The following is a 24,622-nucleotide window of genomic DNA, read 5'->3' as shown; positions in this document are numbered from 1 at the left end:
AAAATCCTTCTTCCCCATTTCTCTCCTTGAAAAACTCAACATGGTTTATGTATATCTTACTTTGTGTGATGCACATTTTCCTTTAAAGTCTGTGAGCCTAGTTGCTCTGATAAGAATCACCTTGGATGTTTGGAGTAGAGCTAAGAATCAGTATTTTTAATAAGCACTCAGGAGGATTTTTATCACCCAGGGAGTTTGGGGAAACATTAGAGTTGGATAGGCCTGGGTTTGAAACCCATATGTGCCATCTTCTAGGGGTGTGTGCGCCTCTGTGTGTGTGTGTGTGTGTGTGTGTCTGTGTGTATGTGTTTGAGTGAGAGAAGAGATTCACAGATTTCTCTGTAGTTCGGCCAGGAACCCACATCTGGAAATCTGCTCTGTATTTTCAGAAATGGAACCCTGATTCTTAACATTCAGAAAATGCCAGAGCCTCGAAGCCCGTGGATTTTGCTGTCAGTAATGCTGCATTTGGATTGAGTATTGCTCGTTACCCACTCACTCCTGCCGGGTCCCTTGGCCATGGACCATGTCCATTAGGCCAGAAGGGTGTGATGACCCATTGCCATTCTGAGAACCCCGCCTCTTCCAAAGCAAAGACAGAGAACCCCTGGGGATGCAGCCCCTGCCTATCAGGCATCCCACAGCTACTTTTTGAGCTTTGGGATAAAATGAAGCCAGTAGAACAAGAGGCTCTCGGTGCAAGTTTAGGTAGACCTTATTTTGTCACGTGATTTCCGACAGCGCAGAGATGCGTTCCATTGGCAGGCGGTGTGTGTTGTTGGTAGTCCGGGGGTGGGGGGGTGGGGCGGTGGGGGCTTGGGGGGGTGTAGGAGTCAGCAGACTCCTCCTCTGCCACTTGTTACCTCTCTTCTTAGCAGGGTGCTGTCCCAGGAAGCCTGTGGTCAGATTCACGAAGGTAAATGGGTAGAGCTTTGTCTGACTTCTCTCTTCCTCATTCTCAGTACACTAAATGTGGCACTAAATGAATTGTGTTTTACCACTTTGCCCTTTGCAGCAACAAGGAGTCTTCTGATTCGGTTTAATCCTTTTCTGTGCCATAAATGTGAGACACTCATCTTCAGCTGCCTTCCTAATTGGGCCAAGAAATTTAGGATTGATTAAATGAAAAGGCCGAGCCCCTGGTTCCTGTGTTACCTACCACAGGACTTGGGTTATTGCGCAGTGCTCTGGCTCCTTCTTTATCCAGACCTCAAAGAAGCCTTTTCTTGACTACCCTCTCTTCTCCAGAGCCAATTTTTATCACTTGGGTGTGTGTTAGTCTCATTGGGGCAAAGTTCTGCAATGGCCCCGGGCTCTGTGACCGGCTTTTAAGGGAGCCTCTTGCTCGCTGGTGAAGCATCGAGAGGCCATTGTGACTGCCATCCTAGCTGCTACCTACCTACGCTGGGTGCTGCTGTCTGGACCCCCAGGATCCCTGGAAGAGAAGAAAGTGAGAGACCTAGCTGTGGTTTTGGCTCTCTCCTCCCTTCTCGAGGGACCTGGGATCCACCATTTAATCTCTGGGCTTCAGTTACTTCTTCCTGAAGAGAGCAAGTTTTTTTTTTTTTAAAGATTCCATTTATTTATTTGAGAGAGAGAGAACAAGAGACAGAGAGCAGGAGAGGGAGGAGGGTCAGAGGGAGAAGAAGCAGACCCCCCCGCCGAGCAGGGAGCCCAGTGCGGGACTCGATCCCGGGACTCCAGGATCATGACCTGAGCCGAAGGCAGACGCTCAACCATCTGAGCCACCCAGGCGCCCAGAGAGCAAGTTTTGAATAAGTGATCGCTAAGATTCTTTTGTGCTTGAAAATAACATGATTTGTTTGTTTCTTTGTTTTGGAGGGAATTCAGGACATGATATGATGAAGTTTATTTTGTCGGTTGTGTACCTTGTCATTTAAATTTGGCGCCCTGACAAATTAGTGCAAGAGGAGAACCCCTTGCATTGAGGGCCAGGTGTGTATGCCCTGGTGTCTTCTACTTGGGGACACTGGGTAATTGTCACAGACTGGAGCCAGGTCCCTTGGGTCCCACTGTAGTGTCACAGCTTCCTGCCCTTGTGACCTTGGGATGTAACTTATTGCCTCTTATGCATCAGCCCATCATTTGTAAAACGGGGAGAATAGAGTACCCTCCTCACTGGGGTGTTAGAAAGCCTGTTACAAGACATTTCAGATAGTGCCCAACACCCAGCACTAAATGCACCTCTCAATGGACACACATACCCAAGTGCCATTCCCAGTGTTGTAGTATTTTTTTCTAGGCAAAGACAGGAATGCTCTTCGTTAGCCCGCCAACACGTTCTCTATAGTTTGGGATTCCAGTCTACAAGATGGGCAGACCCTCCTACTAGGAGATATTCCTCCAGTTATTCACAGTGTGTTAACACTGCCGTGAGCATCCTCTCTGACAGCCACATCAAGCTAGCAGGTGTCTGGACTGCAGGTCCTTCCAACAAAGGTGACATGAGGGGAGGGGGAAGCCATGGTCAGACAGGGACCATGTCTCTCGGGATCTGCAGTGAACAAACCCTCCTTCCCCAGGAGCCCAGTTTCCCTGCTGGTCAGAAGCAGCTCTCCTCTGGGGTCACCTAGAATGTAAACAACAGGAAGAGGTGATGGGGAACAGTGCTTCATGTGTAAATGCTTTGTGAAAAATATTTATTGCCTCCTCCCCAGCCCCCAAACCCATCTTCGTAAATTTCTTTCTTTTATTTCCTTTATGTAATGACTGTGGTTAAGTGCATTTTAAGTAGAAGTTATTTTGAAGGGTTGATCCTCTGTACCTCATGCATTCAGGGATCAGGCAATTCATTTTTGCTTTCAATTGAATTGCTAATTTATAATAAGTAAGTGGAAATTTGCATCTTTATAATCTCCTGTTCCAGAGTACACATGCTGCATCTGTATTAACCGTATTTACCCGTGTATGGGTGGCTGGCATTTACGCTGTTACTATTACGGCCCGATTTTTTTTTTTTCTTTCTTAGCATGACTATTTAAAAAAAAAATTTTTTTTTTAGTGTTCTTTTGTTCTACTTTGTAGAATATTTACGTGCAAACTGTGACTTACACGTATTTACTAAGTTTCTTTAAAAAAAAAAAAATGCCTTAACGTAACACTAGACTAACCTAATGCACTGGAATAACAGTTTGTTGTACAGATTAAAACCCATACAACACGGGGCGCCTGGGTGGCTCAGTGGGTTCAGTGTCTGCCTTCAGCTCAGGTCACGATCCCAGGGTGCTGGGATCGAGCCCCGCATCAGTCTCCCTGCTCAGCAGAGAGCCTGCTTCTCCCTCTCCCTCTGCTGCTCCCTTTGCTTGTGCTCATTCTCTCTGTGTCAAATAAATAAAGTCTTAAAAAAAAAAAAAAAAAAAGAGTTACCAGGCTTCTGGGAGAAAAAAGTGCCTCTTGTCTACATCGTGAAGGCAACTGTATTGAAATAGTGTCCTTTTCCTGTCTTTCCCCTGGCTGAGGAGCCTAGTAGCCTGAAGATCTATGACGCTTTTTAAAATAAACTAATCTATCTGTATTATGGGGAGAGCATGAGACACTGAAAAGCACACTGACAAAGACAGTTCTGCGTCTGGCACCAGGAAAGCCCCTATTAAAAGTCACGGGCCACGTGTTGAGGACCAGTGACTCCTACTTCCGGTTAGAACTAGTTTCCAGTCCCAGCACCACTTCCAGGAGCACCTACCTGGAAGGCAGGTGGGATAATCCCCGGCCAGCAAGGATCGCAACAGAAAAACAGCGCTTGGAACATCACCGGAGGTTTCCACTGTTCATCGTCATGAACGCGTAACGTGGGATTTGCATTGCTGAGCAATCAGTGAAATAATTTTCTATCTCCTTGAAATCAGTTTCTGGTGATCGCACATGCAGATGGGAAAACCGTGGCTTTGAAGATTTACATTCAGCAAATAAAATTTACGTTCCCTGAAAGGCAAAGAAGGCTGTCATTTCATGCTTCCTAACCTTCATTGTCTGTTTCCCTCTGGTACACACACTCAGGCATGCACAGCCCAGGACGCTCTGTCAACTTTGTTTTATAAAAGCTCTGTTTTTTTTATTGCCTGTATCTATTACATCTGTAAAATTTATTTAAGCAATGACAGATCTGTCTTTGGGGCCCCAGAGTCCGGGAGAATCACTGCCAGCAGCCTATTGGGAGGAGATTTGTGGGATATGACTGTTCATTAAATTCCAAGGAGTAGTGGGAGAGGCCAGCGGCCCGCATCTGCCGTGGCTGGGCGGTTATGGTCTGTGTTTAGAGCTTCTACATCAGGTGAGCGACAAATGTACCTCATCAATTGCTTTCGTAATACTTCAATAAAAGTCGATGGCTTTTGAAGTTCTAGAGGAAGGTTCCGGGCTCCTTTAACTTGCAAGAGTGCTTACTTCACAAAAATCTCCAATAAAAAACAGAAGATAGATCAAAACCAAATTGTTCACATTTATGTTATTACCAATTATTTTGAAAACGGCAAGAATCGGGACGCCTGGGTGGCTCAGCCGGTTAAGCGTCTGCCTTCGGCTCAGGTCATGATCTCAGGGTCCTGGGATCAGGTCCCGCGTCGGGCTCCCTGCTCAGTGGGGAGCCTGCATCTCCCTCTCCCTCTGCCACTCCCTCTGCTTGTGCTCTCTCTATGTGTCTCTCTCTCTGACAAATAAATAAGTAAAGTCTTTAAAAAAAAAAAAAACGGCAAGAATCGACTGAGATGGGCTCCTTCACTTGGGAGGGATTGGAATCAGGTGACAGATAATCGTCACCATTGCAATTTCACTTCTGTCTTTTGATTTGTGTACATAACAATAACACAGGGGCTCTTCTACACTTTTATTCATTTCAATATTTCATTTGCCTTTAAAAAAAAAAAGAAAACATATCTATTGAGCACCTGCTCTTTGCCAGGCACTTTGAAAGACGTGGTGCGGAGTCTCCTACCAAGGCTGACAGGTAAAAATCTGGCATCCTGAATGTCACATACCTCCTGCAGTAGAAGTATCTACAGGAGCAGTCAGGCTTCCTCAGGACTTTCTCAGGTTCTGACCAGGACTCAGACTCCAAAGCATAAGGCAGGCCCGGTTCTCCCTGCAGAAGGCAGTAGGAAAGCATGAAGTCTGAAGTAGCCTGTTGGGTGCAGGGTACATTGAAAGTCACTCTGAGGTGTTGTGAGGCGGAGGAAGGGTGAGTGGTAACGGTGGAAAGGTAACCAGGGCCTGACTGTGGATGAAGAGGAGGGGATAGAGGCAGGAATTTTAATGGGAGTCCAAAGAGTCACATCTTGGTGACCAGTTAGGTGTGAGTGCTTAAACAGAAGGAGAGGTCTGGGATTATGAATTGTGACCCCCTTGAAACAACATAAAAAATGATAAGTTAGAACTGTAGTCTAGAATTATCCCTCAGTTTCATACTTCAGATTCCAGGTGCCCTGCTTTCCCCAGACCCCTGTTTTCTCCGACATTGTCACGTTATGGGAAAGAAGAATAGCATTTCCACAAATTAAGGTCTATAACCTTAGACCTTTAGAGTGCTGGTAGATTGTTAACACCCGATTCTGGGGTGGGGGGTGTGTGTGGGGGAACCCTGATTTGTAGTGTTTGCTGTTTTCTGTGGTGTATATATTCTCACCATGGTCAGCTCTGAGCTTCCGATGTGAGGTTCCTGACAGTGGTGCCAGGAAGAGATGTGCCATCCACAGCACGTAACTCCAAGCACACCACCGGTCTTCACCTAGGCGGCCTTGCTTACCTCAAGGGCCCCCATCCACACACATGCAGTGCCTTCATGAAATTGTCTTACCTATGAACTTAGGTTTAGGTAACCTTACACAATGCATTTAGGAGCATGGTATCAGAAGTCAGACCGCCTGTGTTCAAATCTCTTGACTTTCCAACCCGGGCAAGTCCGTCAGTTAAGCCATCTTGCAGTTATTTTGCTCATCAGTAAAATAGTAATAATCATGAACCTGGAAGGCGCCTGAGAAGTAAATGAGGTCATCTGTGTCAAAACACTTCTTGTGGCCTACAGAAAATCATGCTCTCAGGGGCGCCTGGGTGGCTCAGTTGGTTAAGCATCTGCCTTTGGCTCAGGTCATGATCTTGGAGTTCTGGGATCGAGTCCCGCAACGAGCTCCTTGTTCAGCGGGGAGCCTGCTTCTCCCTCTCCCTCTGCCCCTTCTCCCTGCTTGTGCTCTCTCTCTGTCAAATAAATAAATTAAATTAAATTTAAAAAAGAAAATCAAGCACTCAATCAGTATTCCTTACATTTATTTTCTGTCTTTACTCCCTGGGGTCAGTAACACACATGTTAACTACCTGTGGTGTAAAATTTATATTAGTTTTGAATTGCCTTCTTTGAAGCTTTAGAGGGGACCTCCTGTTCTACTCTGTCAAGATTCATTCAGTCTAGAGTTGAGCTTGTCCACAGGTTGAAACGTTTTAGTGGATCCCTATTTTGTCCTCTAGCAGGTTCCGTCTTCATTGACTTGAGACTTAACCTTTGTAATCCGTCTTAACATACAGCAGTTAGTTGCTTGAATACTGTAGTTGGTTTTCTCCACGTCTTTTCCGAACTTATTTCTGGGCTATGCGAAGTAGGAATACACGAGGAAGTTCTTTTATATAAGAACAGGCTACACGTTCAGTTTTGTCTTGAATGGTCCACACAACTTTTTTGGCCATGATAGCACATGATATTTAGGAGTTTAATGTGCTTTGGCGGTGCATTCTTCTTGAATTAGAAAATTCTGATTTTCCTTAGTATTAAAGTTGAGTTGAACTGAATGAAACCAGAAAATGTAGTCCTTTGCAGCAAGACACTTTATTAGGACTGAAAGCACAGTTTGCTGTCTTAACTACCACCTTTTCAGAAAGCTGATCAAATCTGGAATTACATTCATATATCTTGGAGTTAGTATACCGTCAAACACACAAATGGAGCAGAATGTAATTGAAAAATGGCTTTCTAGTCACTCATTTGGAAAAGTATGTACTAATTTATATGTACTAATTCAGATACAGGGATGTACTAAATAAAATAGCATAATCAATCTTTTGGCTAAATGTGGTAGGATTTTGTAGCTGAAAATTTTTCTTTTTTTTTTTTAAGATTTTATTTATCTGTTTGTCAGAGAGAGAGTGTACAAGCAGGGTGTAGGAGCAGAGGCAGAGGGAGAAGCAGACTCCCCACTGAGCAAGGAGCCAATGTGGGACTCGATCCCAGGACCCCGGGATCATGACCTGAGCTGAAGGCAGACGCTTAACCGACTGAACCACCCAGGCGTCCTTTCTTAAGCAAAAAATGCTCAGTGAGAACCCAAGCCATTTGGTTTCTGTGTTCCCCTCCCCCCCCCAGTATCCATGAAATAGGACTTCCAAAAAGTCATCACGTGATCACACCTTCAGAGCGTTCGGTTTGTAGCCTGTTGTTCAAAACTTTCAACAAGTGTTGTGGGGCCCTTGCTGTGGGGCTGGCCTGTCTGGTCACCCATCGCCCGGGCCCGTTGACAAGCAGATGAGGCGCTCCGATGTTTCACCTCTGCCTGGCCCCCACCTTCCCCCTGCCTCTCCCCTGAGAGGCCTGTTTGGGTAAGAAGAGATAATGTTTTGTCCGGTTTTTCTCTCAAAGGAAACCAGAAAGCCTTCAGACCCAGTCACTCTGCAACCCCTTTAGAGTGCTGCATTCTTCACACGAAGCCCGTGAGCCACTGTGCCAGGTCCCTGCCCCCGCCACGCATTCAGTGGCTGGCCCCTCACAGACCCAGCTACCAGTTTCAGAGGAAAAAGGTCTTTAGTTATTTCAGGCAGAGGACCTCAGAAGGAAATAAGATGTTTCTACCTAATTTCTCCAGCAGGTGTTCTCCTGCCCCATGTCCTCATCCCTACAGATACTTGCCATGAAGAAAATGGGTAACGCACCGTAGGCCAACTCCCGAATGTTCTCATTGTCCAGCCCAACATTCCGTGTTCACATTGGTATTCAGTGTGGCAACCCAGGGACCGTGATGGGTACAAACCAGATTTTTGTCCAGTGTGTGTGAGTGTGAGAATGTGTGTGTGTGTTTAACTCTTGAGAGAATTACAAGGCAACCTGGAAGAGATGTTGAAATGTTTAGTCAGGTCTTCTCTCATTGAAAAGAGGTGTAAAAAACACCGGTGATGATGAGCACCAATTAACAGTGCATTACTTTCTGGAAGAGACTTCACGCTGGCTGCCCTGCAGGTCAGAGTCCATAAAGACTGAGTTACTAAAAATAGCCTTTCTCTGTCCCCGAAGCCTTGGACTTAACCCTAACTCCATCAGACCAAAGAAGAAGAGGATCATGCAAACAATAGGCATCTTGGAGGTTGACTTGGGCCTAATGCTCAGAGGCCACGAAAACTGTCAGGAGCTTGATTGATTGGTTCTCACGCCTTAGTCCCCAGTGCAAAGCACTAATGTTCCAGCCTATTCGGAGAGGGTGGATGTGCCACCTGGGGTCAGAACCTGCAGGGCTAATGTTTCAGATGAGGACAAATTGCAGTCAACAATTTATACGGAAATTTGTGCTTCGAGTCGCAACAGAAAGCCAAAGTTTTGACTCGAATTCCCGTCCATTCCGAAGAGAAGTCCAGGTCAACTTCGGGTCTCCCTGCTAACACCATTGCTGTGTGCATTTGCAACATTGAAGACACACTGTAATTGCAGAAGAGGATGAGAGCCATCCTGGAAGGCACGCTGAGCCAGATTTCAGGAGTTTCCGAGTTGAGAAGTAAAACGAGGGAAAAGAAACCCCAGTCCCTTGGACTTTATTAAAAAACAAAAGTAAATCACCCCTCGAATGTAATAACTAGGTCAGGTGAAATCGTAGTGACTTCGGAAACTATTAAGTGTCCATGGGGAGCATCGGTTTACACAGGTTCTGAAATGGAGGTTCCCAGTACGGACAGCTTGGAGAGAAATGTTAGGTGCTACCAAGGACTGGAATAGACACGAGTACCAGACAGCAGTGCCCTGAAGACTGCAGAACAGTGTCACCCCAAGTTAGCTTGGTGGCTGCACGTGACCGGGTACGTGGGAGTGTGTGTGTGTGTGCGTATAGAACATCTCTGCGTCTACATAAACACAACGTATTTATACACACAGTATATAGAAATAGCCAAGCAAGGCTGGTCAATCAATAACCAGCTAAGTTTTGTTCTGCTCCAGCAAAACGATGACTTGCTCCAGTAAGTGCTAACAAAGGCCCTTTTCCCTTTCTCTGCTCACAGAGAGCACTATTAGTCACACTTCATTAGGCTTGTTTACAGAAAAGAGCTGGTCTCTAAGCACATTATTGAAATACTTGTAACTCTGCTGGGCTTTTTTTCTTCGCTGAAAAGATAGGGCCTTTGGAATGGGGGAGGGGGCGAGGGGGTCTCTAACCATTGTCCAGACATCTAGTCTGTTCAGATGGTAATTGCAAAGATGAGTTTGCCTTTAACGCTCTCTAAGTCCCCAGAGCCTTGCTGCAGGGGCTCATCTCTGCCGTCAAGGTCCTGGGGACCTTTAATTTTGCCTGTTGTCGCTTAGACAGATGCCAGGCATTCCGTTCTGATTGCTGTTCCTGGAAACTGGATGTGAGGTCTCTGGACCCCACATCCCGAGAGGAGGCTTCAGGGATTTAGAACTGCATGTCCAGAGTGGTGGGGAGGAGGAGGAGATAGATGTTTGCTTTCCACAGTGGGTATGTCAGGAAGGAGCACTTTCTGGGGGTCGCAGTTGGTGCTAGGTGTAGAAAGAACACAAGTCCTTCATGTTGGAATTTGCAGCTTGGGAGATGCTACGAGACAGATATACCACATGTCCAACAGCCTGGTCCCCAGGAATCCGGGATAATTTGCATGGATGCCCCCATCTGAGGGTGCTTTACCTGGAAGAAGCACAGGGGGGGCTTGCTGCTGGCTGTTTTTCTCAGTGTGCAATTCCTTGTATTTTGGTGTCTCCCTCCATTTCTCCCCTGGGTCCCAGGGGAGTTTAAAGATGAGGAAGCCAAAGTCCATTTGCCGAGTGACTCTTTGGGGCTGGCGCCCGTGTGTTCGATGCTTTACAGAAACCACGCCTTACCTGACATCCGTATCGTCCCTGTTTTATAGATGGCAAAACCGAGGGGCAGAGAGGTTGAGTTCAGGGTGAAGCCCCAGCTGCAGAGCGGGCTGGGAATCAGGTGGGTCTGTCTCCAGTGACCATCTTTTTGGGCGCTTGGGATGCTGCATGGGATTACCAAACACTCTCTCATTCTTTCCTCCTCTCCAGTCTTCAGAATAAAATTGGCTGCAGCCTGAGCTTGATTGGAGTTAATTCCTTCCGCTTTCCTTATTACATTCTGAACCTGAACCATAATGATGTGGCCTCGCTAGGAGAGTGTGTGAGCTCCGTGCTGCACTGCCCGCAGGGCTCGGCTGCCTCCAGGTGCAGACAGGGAGGTTTACCAACGACACGGACCTCACTCACCCCATTGCCTTTCATTGTGAGGGTGCTGATCTTGTTCTTCTGACAGGCACGTCCCTTGTTTCCTTTTCGGTTTGGCAGAGCTGCTGACTCTTAGGTGATACATGAAATGTGCCCCTCTATGTGTCATAGACACGTAGAGCCTTGCTGTGCACACACACACACACACACACATTCACTCAGTTCCCTGGTTTTCAGCTGCTGTTGTAAATTGCTGTTTTAAATTTCAGCAAGTGGAATAATAGCAGAATGATCATCTCCAGTAAATGCTGTTGGTCTTTGTAAAGAATGGCTTGTTCGGAGGATTTGTGATTTATGGGGGACACAGCTGGTGGCCATCAGAACTGTAGGAATGTGTGCTCTCCTGGGCCCAGGGAGAGCTCGAGATGAAAAGGGCCCAGAGCTGGCACAAAAGCAAATAAGCGCTCTGACTTTAAATAAAGCATCATAATTTTATGAAGCCTGCTTCTGGGGTCCCAGTGAGATGCATGCATCAGTAGCAGCTTTTTGATGTGAGCATAATTGTCAGTTGGTTCCCACTGTCTCCCTGTATCTCAAGGACGGGGGATGGTAAGAAAGTACTTGAAAATGCAGTCCTGTAATCTCTAGTGGTATTACACATATTTTGACAAGCAGTTCACTAGCATTTAAACCTGAAACTCTGCTAATCACCCACCTGGATTGATCCACAAGAGGTTTGCGAGCAAGGCAAGGAGAAAGATCCCTCCCTCTTCCTTTTTTTTTTTTTTTTTCCCTGAGTCTACTCCCCTTCTCAAAGTATATGAGTTTTTTCATTCTTAGGTTTTATGTCCCTGGCATCTTGCAGCTTCATTCATCTTGATGATGATTGCCTACGTAGGGGGGAAAGTAGGGGGAGCAGGGGGCCAGAAACAGATTTCTGGCTGCGCCTGGAACTGGGGAAGTTGCAGATACCTGGTCAGCGACTTTCCAAATCCCAGCATCTCACACCCTTCTTCCCGCTTTCGGCCTCAGAGCGCTCTCTTCCAGGGGCAGTGGCGTGGAGCCGGGGTTTTGACCTGGGGGGTGGTTTATCTTTTGTCTGGTCTTGCCATTCTATTTATCTGTTCTTGAAGTTGAGCTGACGACATTGTAGAGAGCCTGGCTGTAGGAGTCATAAGCGGAAAAGATACTGCAGTTAATATTAAGTGCGGGGAAATGAAAGGCCTGCTTATCTTCCATGGCAGGCGGGTCTGAACGTGGGATTGTGTTGAGGCTGTGTCCCTTTCATTTTGGGGGGGGGGGGGGGGGGGAGCCTGGTTATGTGCTATGGGCCTGGGCCCCCTGTACGCGGCTGCCTCCTAAAATAACACTCTTAAAGGAACAACATGGTAGGAGGTCCTAGAATCAGAACTGTATCATGACCGTGGCTCATAGTAAAAGCCTACTTCAGTAAATACTTACTAGGTACCTTTCCCCAACTTTTGAATGCTTTTATATTAAGGAAGAAAAAAAATGATCTCCTGATGAGCTAATAATTAAAGCTTGTGAGACCGGGGGCGGGGGGGGAGAGGAGTCCACTTTCTTACAGTTGGCACTGAACCCTGGTCTCCCCATGAAGACAGGGAGGAGACGGAAGAGAAATCTGGAAGGAAATGGTACCCTAAAAAAGGAGAGGGTTTGAGGAGGATCTAGAAATCATTCATCAACACTCCTCTGCTTTCAGAGATGCGAATGCAAAGGAGCAGGAGAAAATTCAGGCTTGGAACTTTGCACCAGAAATCGGAGTGGGTCCGTAGCTTCTCTCCGTGCCAGCCAGCTGCAAGGCATGACTTACTGAAAAGTTTGATCAAAGACAAATGAAACCTCTTTATACAAGTGTATACCTACATACATAGACGCTGTACGTGTACATGGTCTCTTTGTGCATTGAAATTCTTCCAAATGTCTCCGAAGACTTTGTGTATTTTTTCTGTCCTGCCTCCCCTCTCTTTTTCCCTCCGCCTCCCCCTTCCTCCTTCCTCTTTTATCTTTTCCTTGAGCGGATCACTTCATTTTACTGTGTGTTGGCTGAGCCTTGATAGAGCGCAGGCTAAAGAGCATCCCCTTGGGGGTGCAGGGGTAGCTTTTGATGCAGCCTGCCTAAGTGTGACTTGCTGTCCTGCTTGTTTCCTCTCACCGTGTTCCCAACATTGTCACCTGAAACCTGTCCTCCTGCCTATCCCCAGGTGGGGGGAGGGGGGCAGCTCCTGGCACCTAAGCAATACTGTGGTGTGAATGGTTGCAGTATATATGTGTTTCAGGAGTAGCCTCAAGCCATCAAGGATAATGTTTCCTTAGGATGCGTATGTCTACCTAACGTAAAATCAAGTGTCTTTTTGTTCTCATCATGTTTAAAATTGCTTTGTAAAGATCTCCCCGTGATTTTTTTTTTTTTCTCCCATTCTGCTCTTTGTTCCCTGAAATGTCCATAATGACACTTAGGACATCTTATAATTATGAAACTTACTGAAACTTATGTACTGATTATTTAAAAAAAAAAAAAGGAAAGCATCTCTTTCTGAAATTAACACTAAGTTCTAGTGATCTGTTTGAATTTGATAGATTTTTGAAAGTTCTGTCTTAGGCTATCAAAGTTTTCATGAAGGCTTCCACTCGTGTAACGCTTGGTCAGTGAAAATCGCCGTGCAGGTTCCCAGACATCCCAGATGTCTGGGAGAGCAGTTCAGCATCCCTGGAGGTGCCTTACAAAAGCCTTAGTTCTCCTCCCTCTTCTTCCCCACAAGACTTTTTAACAGGCCATTGTGTTTTCTAGAAGTGGGAAAGGATAATGTTACTAGGGAAGCAAGAAAAGAAAAGCAGCGAGAGCTTCTTTTAGCTGACCAGTCAACTGGATATTGACCACCTGTCTTCATGGGAAAGAAATAGATGGCAGTGAATAAGCGAGAGTCTAGTTTTCCAAGAAGCTCAATGATTTTCCCAAATCAATACAGCTCATCAGGCCTCAGAACAAAGGCTGCGGGGGAGGTGACAGTGATGGAAGTAGCTGTGTGTTCTTTTGTGTATTAAACCATAAGGCCCATGGGGAAACAAGGTTTCTTTAGCTATGGGTTTTTTTTTTCCCCCTCCTCCCCTCTTAGGGCTTATTCAATGTAGTTGGGGGCGGGGGAGGACTTATTCAATGTAGTTGTGGGGGGGATGACTTATTCAATGTAGTTGGGAGGGGGACATCCTTTCAGGTTTTTTTTTTTTTTTTTTTAAATAAGATTCCCATAGATGGTATCCCAATGATCAAATGTACTTTTGAAAGAGAGAAGCTCAGTCCAGGAAGAATACCATCTTTTAAAGTGGAGATTAGAACACCAGTTCTGCCATTGCCTTTTGCTCTCTGGTGTTGGCTTAGCCAATTTGTTTGGATTTCATGCAGATATTTTTTTTCTTGTGATTGATGGATAGGGTTTGGCGGAACCAAAGAGCAGTGTCTCGGTGTTCAGATGAACCTCTGGCAAATAAAGAATCATTACGGTCCTCCCATAAATGAACCTTGTTCCCGATGCCCTGAAAATAACACCGAACCCTAAAAGGAATGCTGAGTCGCCATCTGAGAGGTTATAATTAACGTAGATAGAGCGGAGCCAACATGGTCCAGCCGCCAACAGAGAACATCTATCCAAACCAGCAATTTTTAGCCTGTCAGTCCTTTAATCTTTAAGCTCGCTGTGCTTTCATAAAGTAGTACATTAACACCAGAGCAGAGTGTGTCTGGGGTTTATGACTGGGGGGGCGGCACACTAGGGCATAAAGTGTTTCATTACACTCCTTTGTTAGTGCTGCCCTATCTCCCAAACTCCATTGCCGTACACTATTTGTTCAGATAAAGCCCAATGTTCAGGGTGACTAATCGCAGCACTGTGTTCCAGATGGTTTGATTACAGGATGTGGTTAAAGTGACTCTTCAAACATTCAGCTCAGCAGTAGGGCTCTTTAAAAAAAAAAAAAAAATATTGCATTTTCTGGTCATGTGACAACACTTTTCTTGTAGTGCTCCAGAGATACTTGGCGTGGGGAAATAGGCAAGTCCCTCTGCTCTTTGGCCATTGGGGATTTCATTGGCAGCCTTGGTTGTCAATTAAGCATTTCCCGCAAAAGAGTTAGAAACTCAACTTTGTCCTTTGAAGAAAGATCTTTCCGAAGGTTAGATGCTCTGAAGCCAGAAAAACGAACAAGTGTGCTATACAAGACTCAACCTTTTTCAGAAAGTCCCAGCATGGGATACAGCAAAACCACAACAGTAAAATGTGGGAGGGGAGGGAGTTGGAGTACAAAGGAGTGGTGATAAATCATACCTTGTAGAATGGTCATGTTGTATAAAAATGTAGGGTAATATGAGACTCGAAATGTATGAACTTTATCCTGGACGCACGAAACCAGCATATTGTGGCCTTTTTATTGTCACTAATATTTCCACTAGAAAAAATATATAAAAGGAAAGAAATGTGTAAACTTCAAAAAAGGGGGGGGTTGCGGCATAACTGGGTTACATTTCGGTTACATTTCGGTGTTATTAGAGTGAGGTTTTCTGTTTTCTGCATGAGTGCACGCCAAGTCCATCCAGATGTGGTAGTCTGAATAGGAGTTCAAAAAAAAAAAAAACAAAAAAAACCGACGTCTGATTCCAAATTCGGCATTTGCAGTGCTTGGCAGAGACTTCTGTCCCAGGGATGAGGCGCTTTAAAGACTCTGAAACAGTCTTTAAACTGTAATACAAACAGAGTTATGCTGATCAGCTGGGAAATCAGGCCTTTGCCCAGTTCTTGAGGAAACATCTTCACGAATACCAGGAACAGTAATTCATAAACCATATTGACCACATCTTTGGAGCACAGCCTCTCCATAGGGAATTTCTATCATCTCCACGCTCGTGGGAGATTATGCTTATTGAAAAAGTGTGGTAACGGGTGAAAAGAAGGATTCAAATCTAGATTCCCTTCTGTCACCATGTCATAGTTCCCAGGGGTTGAGTGCACTCTCTGTGTGTGCTGGGCACTGTGCTCACCGGTGGGGCAGGTGTAGACGCTGCTCTTGTGTTCTGGTTGGAGGAGAGGCATCCTGTGTCTGTGACAGGAGTAGCATGGGAAGGGACGGTGCGTTAGGGTAAGACAGTCTCGGTAGTGTTCAAACACGGGAGGAGTTTACTTGCTGCATCCCCAATAGACTTGAGTTTGGTATTCCTTTGGTGGGTTTTCCTTATCATTCAGGGTCCCAGATGCAGGAGACCCTGCCATCCTCTGGTGGCCTTCAAGGTCACTGTGGTCTCCATGCCAGCCAGCCAGAAAGAGGAGGAAGTTAGGACATGCACCGGGGGATTGTTGTGGGCCAGTCCTGTAAATGGGACACATCCCGTCCCTCACTTAGCTGTCACAGACCCGAGTGTACTGCCACAGACCCACATCTAAGTGGGCAGGAGGCTGAGAGGTGTCCAGCTGTGGACTCAGAGGCAAGCATGGATTCTGGCGAGCGTCCATTGGTCAGAGGACTGTGTGTGGAGCGCCATGGGGGACTCAGGAGGGGTGGCCGTGTTTTGGTGGCATGCACCATCAGTGTGGGAGTGGAGAGCATTCAGAGAAGGGGGAACATTTGCCTTTGTCTCTCTTTGGTGCTAATTCATTAGGAACTTTCCTTGGGAGATTTGGACTAGAATATCTTAGGGGGATTAAAATTGTGACATAAACAGTGGTTGCAGAAACTCGTTTAGGCTGGAGGGGGGTTGGAAAAAAGAGAGCCAGCTGGAGGTGAGAACGTTACCATGGTCGTTGTCCTTGCCTGGGTGAAAGGCTGTCCACTGGACGATGGGTAGACTTTCCCTGCAGGGTATCAGAAGGCACCTCTGGGAGCAAGGGATTCAAAGACAGATTTAAATTGAGAATCAGGAGCAACTTTTTAACAAGATGGCTGGAGAATAATGGGGCAGTCCTGGGTGCTGGTGAGCGCTGTCACTGATGAAGAGGAGGAAAAAGGGACACACACACAGGTACAGAGGGCCTTGCACCCATTGGCTTCCTCATCTGGCTCTTGCGTCCTTGGGGCTTTGGTCCACTGTAGTCCTCTCAGCCTCTAGCACCTGTCACCTTGAGATTTCTACTTATATTATCACCTTTCCTTGTGACTAATTCCAATTCCCAAAATAAGTCCCTGTTTGGCTGCCTCAGCTTTAGGCGCCCATTGCTGGAACCATCCAGTGAGGCCAGGGTTAGGGTTACTGTTTCAGGAGCCTAGTTGCCTAAGACTGCCCTCTGAGCAGGGACTGTGGGCAGGATAAGCCCTAGGAACATCTCATCCAGGGTCTAGTTTAATGTGATGGATTAAGGGAGCTGCTCTCTAGGTATGGGTAATCCATAAGCTATCCTTCCCTTTCTGGGTGACAGGGTGTGCCTGTGTTGGTTCTATTATAAGTTTGCAAGCTCTTGCAGAATAGAGTTTTGATAGAGGTCCAGCTAGACCGTGGCTGATTCCATAGCACCAAAAAAGTACCTAGTGTATACCCTCAAGATGCACAATAAATACTTAATGGGCCTGATCATCTCTCTGGGAGCACTTCACTGCTAAGTATTGACAAGAGCAGCTAATAGTTAGAACCCTGTGACTGTGGAATTCTTATGAGATCTCAGGGCTCTTTTGGCTTGTAGAGGTAACAGGCTTAGGTTATAGAACACAGAGCACGTTCTTCTAAGTGTCCTGTTGATATTACATGTTTTTTGGGGCAGTGGCTTAGATTCTGGATCAGTACCCAAGACAGAGCCCTAATATAAATAAGAAAACCCTGTGTGGTCAGCACACTCAAACCATCCATTGCTGTCTTCAGCTGTATTCATACTTAATTGGCAATAATCTTCAGATCTTTTTCAAATGTAAAACGTTGCGGGGCAGGTATTATTAGCACTTTGAGAGAGACCATTCCCTGGGTGGGAGAGGAAGACAATAAACCTAGAGGGATGCTGGAGAATATAAAGATGAAAAAGGCTGGTGCAGAGCGTCCCCGGCACCTGGGTCACAGGTGAGGCATTTGGAAGAATAAATGTGCATTCAAACAGATCCCAAATCCATTTGGAATACATGTATATTTATTTCCAGTGTATATAAGATAAATGAGAAACACAACTGCGCCCAGATTTATGAAATTCAAAGTAGAACTTTTAAAGGACGAATTTTCCTTTTGGTTATTTCAAAAGGAGAGTCCACTTTACATGCCCATGGGTTACAAAGTGTTCAAGCTGTTGAGACTTCAGCAAAAAAAAAAAAAAAAAAGATAAACCATTTGCATGTTTGAGAGCTGAAACACCACCACCTTTCTTTCTACTTGGCCCCTCACGATGGGATGTTGTCTAAACACAGACTTCCTTACAAAGAAACAATACACTTTGTAGTTTATGAGAAGCATTCCTTAAGCCTTCTTTCCAGCTTGTCTGTGTAAACACGTGCGTGTGTATACTCACACGTGAGTGCTGGGCAGATAGAAATACTCGGTGGCAGAAAGAAAAATAGACACGAGCACACGTATTTAATTAGCCCCGCTTGATGGAGACTCTTCAAAATCTCCCCGGGAGCAGAGCATTTGTTTTGAGCATTTCAAATTCCGAGGGCTTCTAGGAAAAACCAGGCTGGCCGATTGAGGGAGGCCCTTTTGAAGTTGAGAACGGACTTGACGGGATTTTTTTTTTCCCCCTCCCCACCGAGTGCCGATGATGATGATACTAGCAGTCTCGCTAGGGCTTCCCCACGAGGTCGGCCGGTGCGGCTTCTAGAAGCAGCATCCGGCGGTGGGAACGGTTGTACGGTGTGCAAGCCGCAGCGTGAGCTCAGCCTTTGGGACAGCTTCCCGCGGTAGCCCCCCAGCAGCGGCGGCTGACGGCCGGTTCGGGGTCCCCACGTTTCCCTGGGTCCTGTCCGGGCAAGCGCCGACCACTCGGCCCCGGGGGCTGCGAGCGGGCGTGCGCGGCGCCGCGAGCGCCACGGCGGCCCCTGCCCTCCGCCGAGCCCCTTTATCCCCGGCCGCCGCCTCGCGGCTCCGGGCGGCCGCCGTCGGCGCAGCCAATCAGACGCGAGCGTTCCGAACAGGCGCCGGCCAATCGGCGGCCCGCGTTTGCTGGAAACGCGAAACCCTTAGGGGAAAAGCAGTAACAAAAGCCTTTCACTGCAGACAAATGTTAAGTGTCTGTGCAGACTTTTCCTGTTTTTAATTTTATTACTGCAAGAATGGAGGGTTTGTTGTTTCTTTCATGTTTCCTTTCAAGCAGTTTTAATTATACATTTGTGCTACATCAGGGACTCTGGAACGCAGTGATTCAGCCTATTGCGTCTAAAGCTAAAATGCAGTAACCTTCTGGCAATACAGATATATTCCTGCACTGTAAATATAGCTGACATGCTAAAGAATTTTAAGCAGCTGCAAAGGTCTTTGACACCACACACAGTGCCCCAGAGAGCACATGATGAGAAAACCAGCTCCGTCTTCCCCTTCGCCTCCCCTCCCACCCCCTCCCTTTTCCTGGAGGGATGTGCTCATAAAGAATCCTTTCCTCCAATTGTTCTGTCTTGTGCAAATTTTGACCAAATGCCTAATTACCATTGATTCTCATCTCAATGTGAATTTTTATACTCAGTGGTTTAAAAAAAAAAAAAAAATTTCCCCAGGGAATTAGAATAGACTCAACCGTGATTTGAGGAAATCCTTGCTTTGCTTCATTCCCGTCCCCCTCCCACCCCCCACCATCGCTACAGTGAGTAAATTCAGCTGTCACCTAATAGCAACAGAGACCATATGGGAAACCATTTTTAAATCTCCTTCGGAGACTTTTGAAAGAAATCCTTCCTTCCCCACTACCTGAGTTCCAACCATTCAAATATTTTTACCTGCTGTTAAAACGTTCCCAAGGAAATTAGTCTTACCTTGTGGAGGTGTCCCTTACCATAAAGGAGTGCAATACAGGTTTTCTATACAATTCAAAATGGCAGTGAGTGAGTGAGCAAACCAGCTAGAAGTAGACTTTGATTTTGTTTTTTTGTTTTTAAAGATTTTATTTATTTATTTGACAGAGACAGAGACAGCAAGAGCAGGAACACAAGCAGGGGGAGTGGGAGAGGGAGAAGCAGGCTTCCCTCTGAGCAGGGAGCCCGATGTGGGACTCGATCCCAGGACTCTGGGATCATGACCTGAGCCAAAGGCAGCCGCTTAACGACTGAGCCACCCAGGCGCCCTAGAAGTAGACTTTGAGTAATGTCCCTTGGTATTTCCAAGATGGAATGGATTATAGTAGGTACAGAAAAAGAAAACAGAGGCCCACTTAAATGTTTCACTTACCCTAATATTTTAGGTATGTCTCAATATCTAGGTCCTTTTATTGTACATTTTTAAGGAGTGATTTAAAAAAATATATGGCGCTTATCCTCTAGAAAAATAAAGAGGATGTTCTATTTTGTTTTCCTGTGACATTTGGTATATTAAGTGCACTTAAGTTTAGTAATTCACAGATGCAGTGCTAAATTAAATTGTCTGTCTGCAAAGCAGTTGGGAAAAGCAGAATGGCTTGCAGGAAACAAGTGTGTTGGTTTTGAGATTTTTCTTCTAATCCTCTGTGGCAAATGCTTACTAAAGTTGATTCTAAAGATAACCCCAAGAGCAAACCTATTGTGCACTTTTATTTTCTTAAGAGGGCTATTTTAGGAGTCCTTAATATGAAACAAGACCAAACAGTGAAACAGATACCGCACCGCGGCTGATGCTTGTCTCACAAAGCCAGAGAGGGGAGGATTAGGAAAGAGAAGTCATAGCTGATTGTCTGCTCTCTGGACTCTAAGCCCCCCGCCCTCCCCTTCTACACCTATTTTTGTGCCCCCGCATAATCTTTTTCTAAATAAAAATCACCACGATTTTATATTGTTGAATGGGAAACAAAGCCCATGCCTTTCAGTCACCTTCTAGTTTAAGCACTGGTAACTGGCGCTTAGTTTTCGTTGGCTGCTTGCCAAACGAAAGCAATTATGTGTAATAATAGAAAAATTAAGAGGTGAGTGTTGCTGTTTTACAGCAGGACATGGCAAAAACCATTTCCTTCTGTCAGCAGTATCTTGATTACACTCTCACACACAGTATTACCCTTTTGTACCGCATGCGCAAAGGCATGATTACACACACACACACACACACACATAATTTCCTGTGGGTTTTCACTTGAGGTCACTGAAACCAGAAAGAGGAAGAATGCAAACCACAGCTTTTGAAAGCAAATGAGAATAGAACTTTGCTGGTAAAATAATCATAATCATAATCATCATCTGGAAATAGAGGTATCAGTGCTAACCGTGGTCCTCCTTCATTACCCGTTCCTGCAGGTGTTCTAGTGGTCAATGTCACGTGGAGGAACAAAACTTACGTAGGGACCCTACTGGACTGCACCAAGCACGACTGGGCCCCTCCCAGGTATGCACAGGGCCTTTTATTTCAGGCTCTGTTTTCTCTCCTCCTTCCTCTTCCCCTCACCTTCCCTCCCATCCTCTCTTTGCAAAGAAACCCGAGAGATAGATTAATAATGCATAAAAGTCTGCCCGTAATTGAAACCAGGCAGAAGAGAAACGATTCAGGATTGCACACAGTGAAATGCAGATGGGGGATTTCTTTTCAGTCACAGAGAGCTCTCCTCCCTGCCCCTTTTCCCTCTCTCCTTTGTTTCCTTCTCTTCTTAAAATGGGAATTTGAACTGGATTTGAAGCTAGCTGTCCCAGCCATTTTTCTTTGGTGTTCTAAAGAATATACACCCTCCCTAGCTGGTCCTTTTGCAGGGATTGAAATTGTCAGCAGAAGGCTAGGGTGTGTTTTCCTTCTCTGGGCCCAGCCCTCAGGCTGCGGGGCTGTTGGCTGCTGGTGCCTGAATTGTGTGCCTCGTGTTTTCACCTGGCTCTTTTGAGAGTGCTCATTTTGACATCTGTCGCTTGCTTCCCTAGGTTCTGTGAGTCCCCGACCAGCGACCTGGAGATGAGAGGGGGCCGGGGCCGAGGGAAGAGAGCCAGGTCTGCCGCTGCGGCTCCGGGCTCGGAGGCCAGCTTCACCGAGTCCAGAGGGCTGCAGAACAAGAACAGAGGGGGGGCCAATGGGAAGGGGAGGCGGGGCAGCCTCAACGCCAGCGGGCGAAGGACACCCCCAAATTGCGCGGCCGAGGACATCAAAGCCAGCCCCTCCTCCACCAACAAAAGGAAAAACAAGCCCCCGATGGAGCTGGACCTGAATTCCAGCTCCGAGGACAATAAGCCTGGGAAGCGTGTCCGCACGAATTCCAGAAGCACTCCGACAACTCCTCAAGGGAAACCAGAGACTACTTTTTTGGACCAAGGCTGCTCCTCTCCAGTGTTAATCGACTGCCCCCACCCCAACTGCAACAAAAAGTACAAGCACATTAACGGCCTGAGGTACCACCAGGCTCACGCACACTTAGACCCAGAGAACAAGCTGGAGTTTGAGCCCGACAGCGAGGACAAGATCTCGGACTGCGAGGAGGCGTTGAGTCACGTGGCACTCGAGTGCAGCGAGCCCAGCACAAGCCTTTCGGCTTACGAGCAGGTGAAGGCGCCTGTGTCGCCCGGCTCCGGGCACCCCCCTGGCACCCCCAAGGGGAAGAGAGAGCTGATGAGCAATGGTCCGGGTTCTGTCATCAGCTCTAAAGCGGGCAAGAACTCTGGCAAAAAGAAGGGCCTTCACAGTGAGCTGAACAACCTCCCGGTGATCTCCAACATGACGGCCGCCCTGGACAGTTGCTCGGCGGCAGATGGCAGTTTGGCCGCGGAGATGCCCAAACTGGAAGCGGAAGGCTTGATCGACAAGAAGAATGGGGGCGACAAAGAAAAGGGCAAGAAAGCCAACAACTGCAAAATGGACAAAAACCTCTCTAAACTTAAAACTGCCCGGCCCATCGCCCCCGCCCCCGCGCCCGCCCCCGCGCCCCCGCAACTCATCGCCATACCCACTGCAGCCTTTACGAGCACCACCACGGGGACCATCCCCGGACTGCCCTCCCTCACCACGACTGTCGTGCAGGCCACACCAAAGAGCCCTCCGTTGAAACCCATTCAGCCAAAGCCCACGATTATGGGGGAGCCCATCACCGTGAACCCAGCTCTTGTGTCCCTCAAAGACAAAAAGAAGAAGGAGAAGCGGAAGCTTAAGGACAAAGAAGGGAAGGAGTCGGGGAGCCCCAAGCTGGATGCCAAGCTGGGCAAACTCGAGGACGCCAAGGGGGCGGGGAAAGATTTATCTGGGCATTTTTTAAAGGACCACCTCAGCAAGAGTGAGGGCCTGGCTAACGGACTGTCGGAGTCTCAGGAGAGCCGGATGGCCAGCATCAAAGCCGAGGCCGATAAGGTTTACACTTTCACGGACAACGCCCCCAGCCCATCCATAGGCAGCGCCTCGAGGATGGAGTGCAGCACTTTGGTGAACGGCCAGGCGCCCATGGCCCCGCTGCACGTGCTCACCCAGAACGGCGCAGAGACGTCCACGGCCAAGACCAGCAGCCCCGCCTATTCGGACATTTCCGATGCGGCGGACGACGGTGGTTCCGACAGCCGGTCGGAGGGCATGCGGTCCAAGGCCAGTTCCCCGTCAGACATCATTTCCAGTAAGGAGGGTGTTGTCAAAGGGCATCCTTCGGCTACAGCACAATCATCTCAGATGAAAGAGTCCCATTCTCCCTACTACCATGGCTACGACCCTTACTATTCTCCAAGTTACATGCACCCCGGGCAGGTTGGAGCCCCTGCCACTGGGAACGGCGGGAGCACGCAGGTCATGAAGATCAAGAAGGAATCTGAGGAGGATGCAGAAAAGAAAGACAAGGCGGAGCAGCTGGATGCCAAGAAGGTGGACCATACTTCGGCACCCCTGCAGCCTCAGCACCAGTCGGTGATCACACAGAGGCACCCGGCCCTGGCGCAGTCCCTTTACTACGGGCAGTACGCCTACGGGCTCTATATGGACCAGAAGTCCCTGATGGCCAGCAGCCCTGCCTATAGACAGCAGTACGAGAAGTACTATGAGGACCAGAGGCTGGCAGAGCAGAAAATGGTGCAGGCTGGCAGAGGAGATTGCGACAGGAAGAATGAGCTCCCCTTGAAAGAGCTGGGCAAGGAGGACAGTAAACAGAAAAACCTGCCATCTGCCACAATCTCAAAAGCTCCCTCTACCCCGGAGCCTAACAAAACCCATTCTAAACTAGGGCCGCCAGTGCCTAATAAAACTGAGGAGACAGGTAAATCACAGCTTCTCCCCAGTCACCAGCAGCACCTTCAGGCCGACAGCTTCAAAGCTAAGCAGATGGAAAACCACCAGCTTATTAAGGAGGCTGTAGAAATGAAATCTGTCATGGACTCTATGAAGCAGACAGGTGTAGACCCAACCTCGAGATTTAAACAAGTAAGATTGTGGAGCGTGGCCCCCACAGGGAGAGAGCGAGTCTGAGACTTGGACGTGTCTGGGCTTGATCTGGTTAGATGTCTTCACAGGAAATAAGCCAAGGGTTCATTAGGGCTGGTCCCTCTCCTCCTGAAAAATATTTGGAAAGGTTCCCTCAGGAGTTGATTGTGGACCTCGCCAGCGTTGCGTTGCTCACGATTGCCGTGTCGTGTCGTATAGTGAAAGGAACTTCGGACGTGTGCTTTGCAGACCGGTGTTCCCTGCCGTTCACTTGCTGGGAATCTGATGAGGTCCCCTAATTTCTTACTGAGTCCAGAGGGAGGGGATTCTACCACGTGGCCGCTGAGATCCCGAGTCTGGTCTCTACAATGTTTGTTCTGTTGTATTTCCAAATTTCTCCTGGCACCTTCAAGGAATATTAAGTCTGGGCCCTTCAGTCCGCATTTCCCACTTGTCTCTTTCATAAAACGTGGGGCACAGATGTCTTTCACACGGTGTCCGAGATGCCTAGGTGTTAAGAGCCCTGAAGTGGGGCTCAGGGCCCATGGCCTTTGAGGTGAAGGGGCGGGGGGGTGTCTGGGTTGCGTGGGCCTCCTGCAGTCCTCCCGGGACCCCCTGGTCAGCCAGCCAGAGGTTCCATGGGCAGGCATCTGAAAACCAGCCACCATGAAATCACATACGTGCTGACACTATCCGTCATGGCGCACACATCCTCACCCACTGTGGTC

At 47.4% G+C, this 24,622-nt stretch overlaps 1 protein-coding gene across 1 annotated transcript in view; it reads left to right on the top strand.

The window, feature by feature from the left end:
• The window catches only part of ZNF608 (zinc finger protein 608), a 106,241-nt gene that overhangs the window by 75,887 nt on the left and 5,732 nt on the right, over nt 1-24,622 (top strand). Inside the window, exons 3-4 of the mRNA XM_021701910.1 lie at nt 20,825-20,912; nt 21,434-23,894. Of these exons, the coding sequence (XP_021557585.1) occupies nt 20,825-20,912; nt 21,434-23,894 (2,549 nt within the window). The remainder of the gene's footprint in view (nt 1-20,824; nt 20,913-21,433; nt 23,895-24,622) is intronic.

The sequence above is a fragment of the Neomonachus schauinslandi genome, chromosome 7, assembly GCF_002201575.2.
Source record: "Neomonachus schauinslandi chromosome 7, ASM220157v2, whole genome shotgun sequence".
NCBI lineage: Eukaryota > Metazoa > Chordata > Mammalia > Carnivora > Phocidae > Neomonachus > Neomonachus schauinslandi.
The sequence above is the reverse complement of the archived record's forward strand: the minus strand, read 5'-3'. Positions and strand labels throughout refer to the sequence as shown.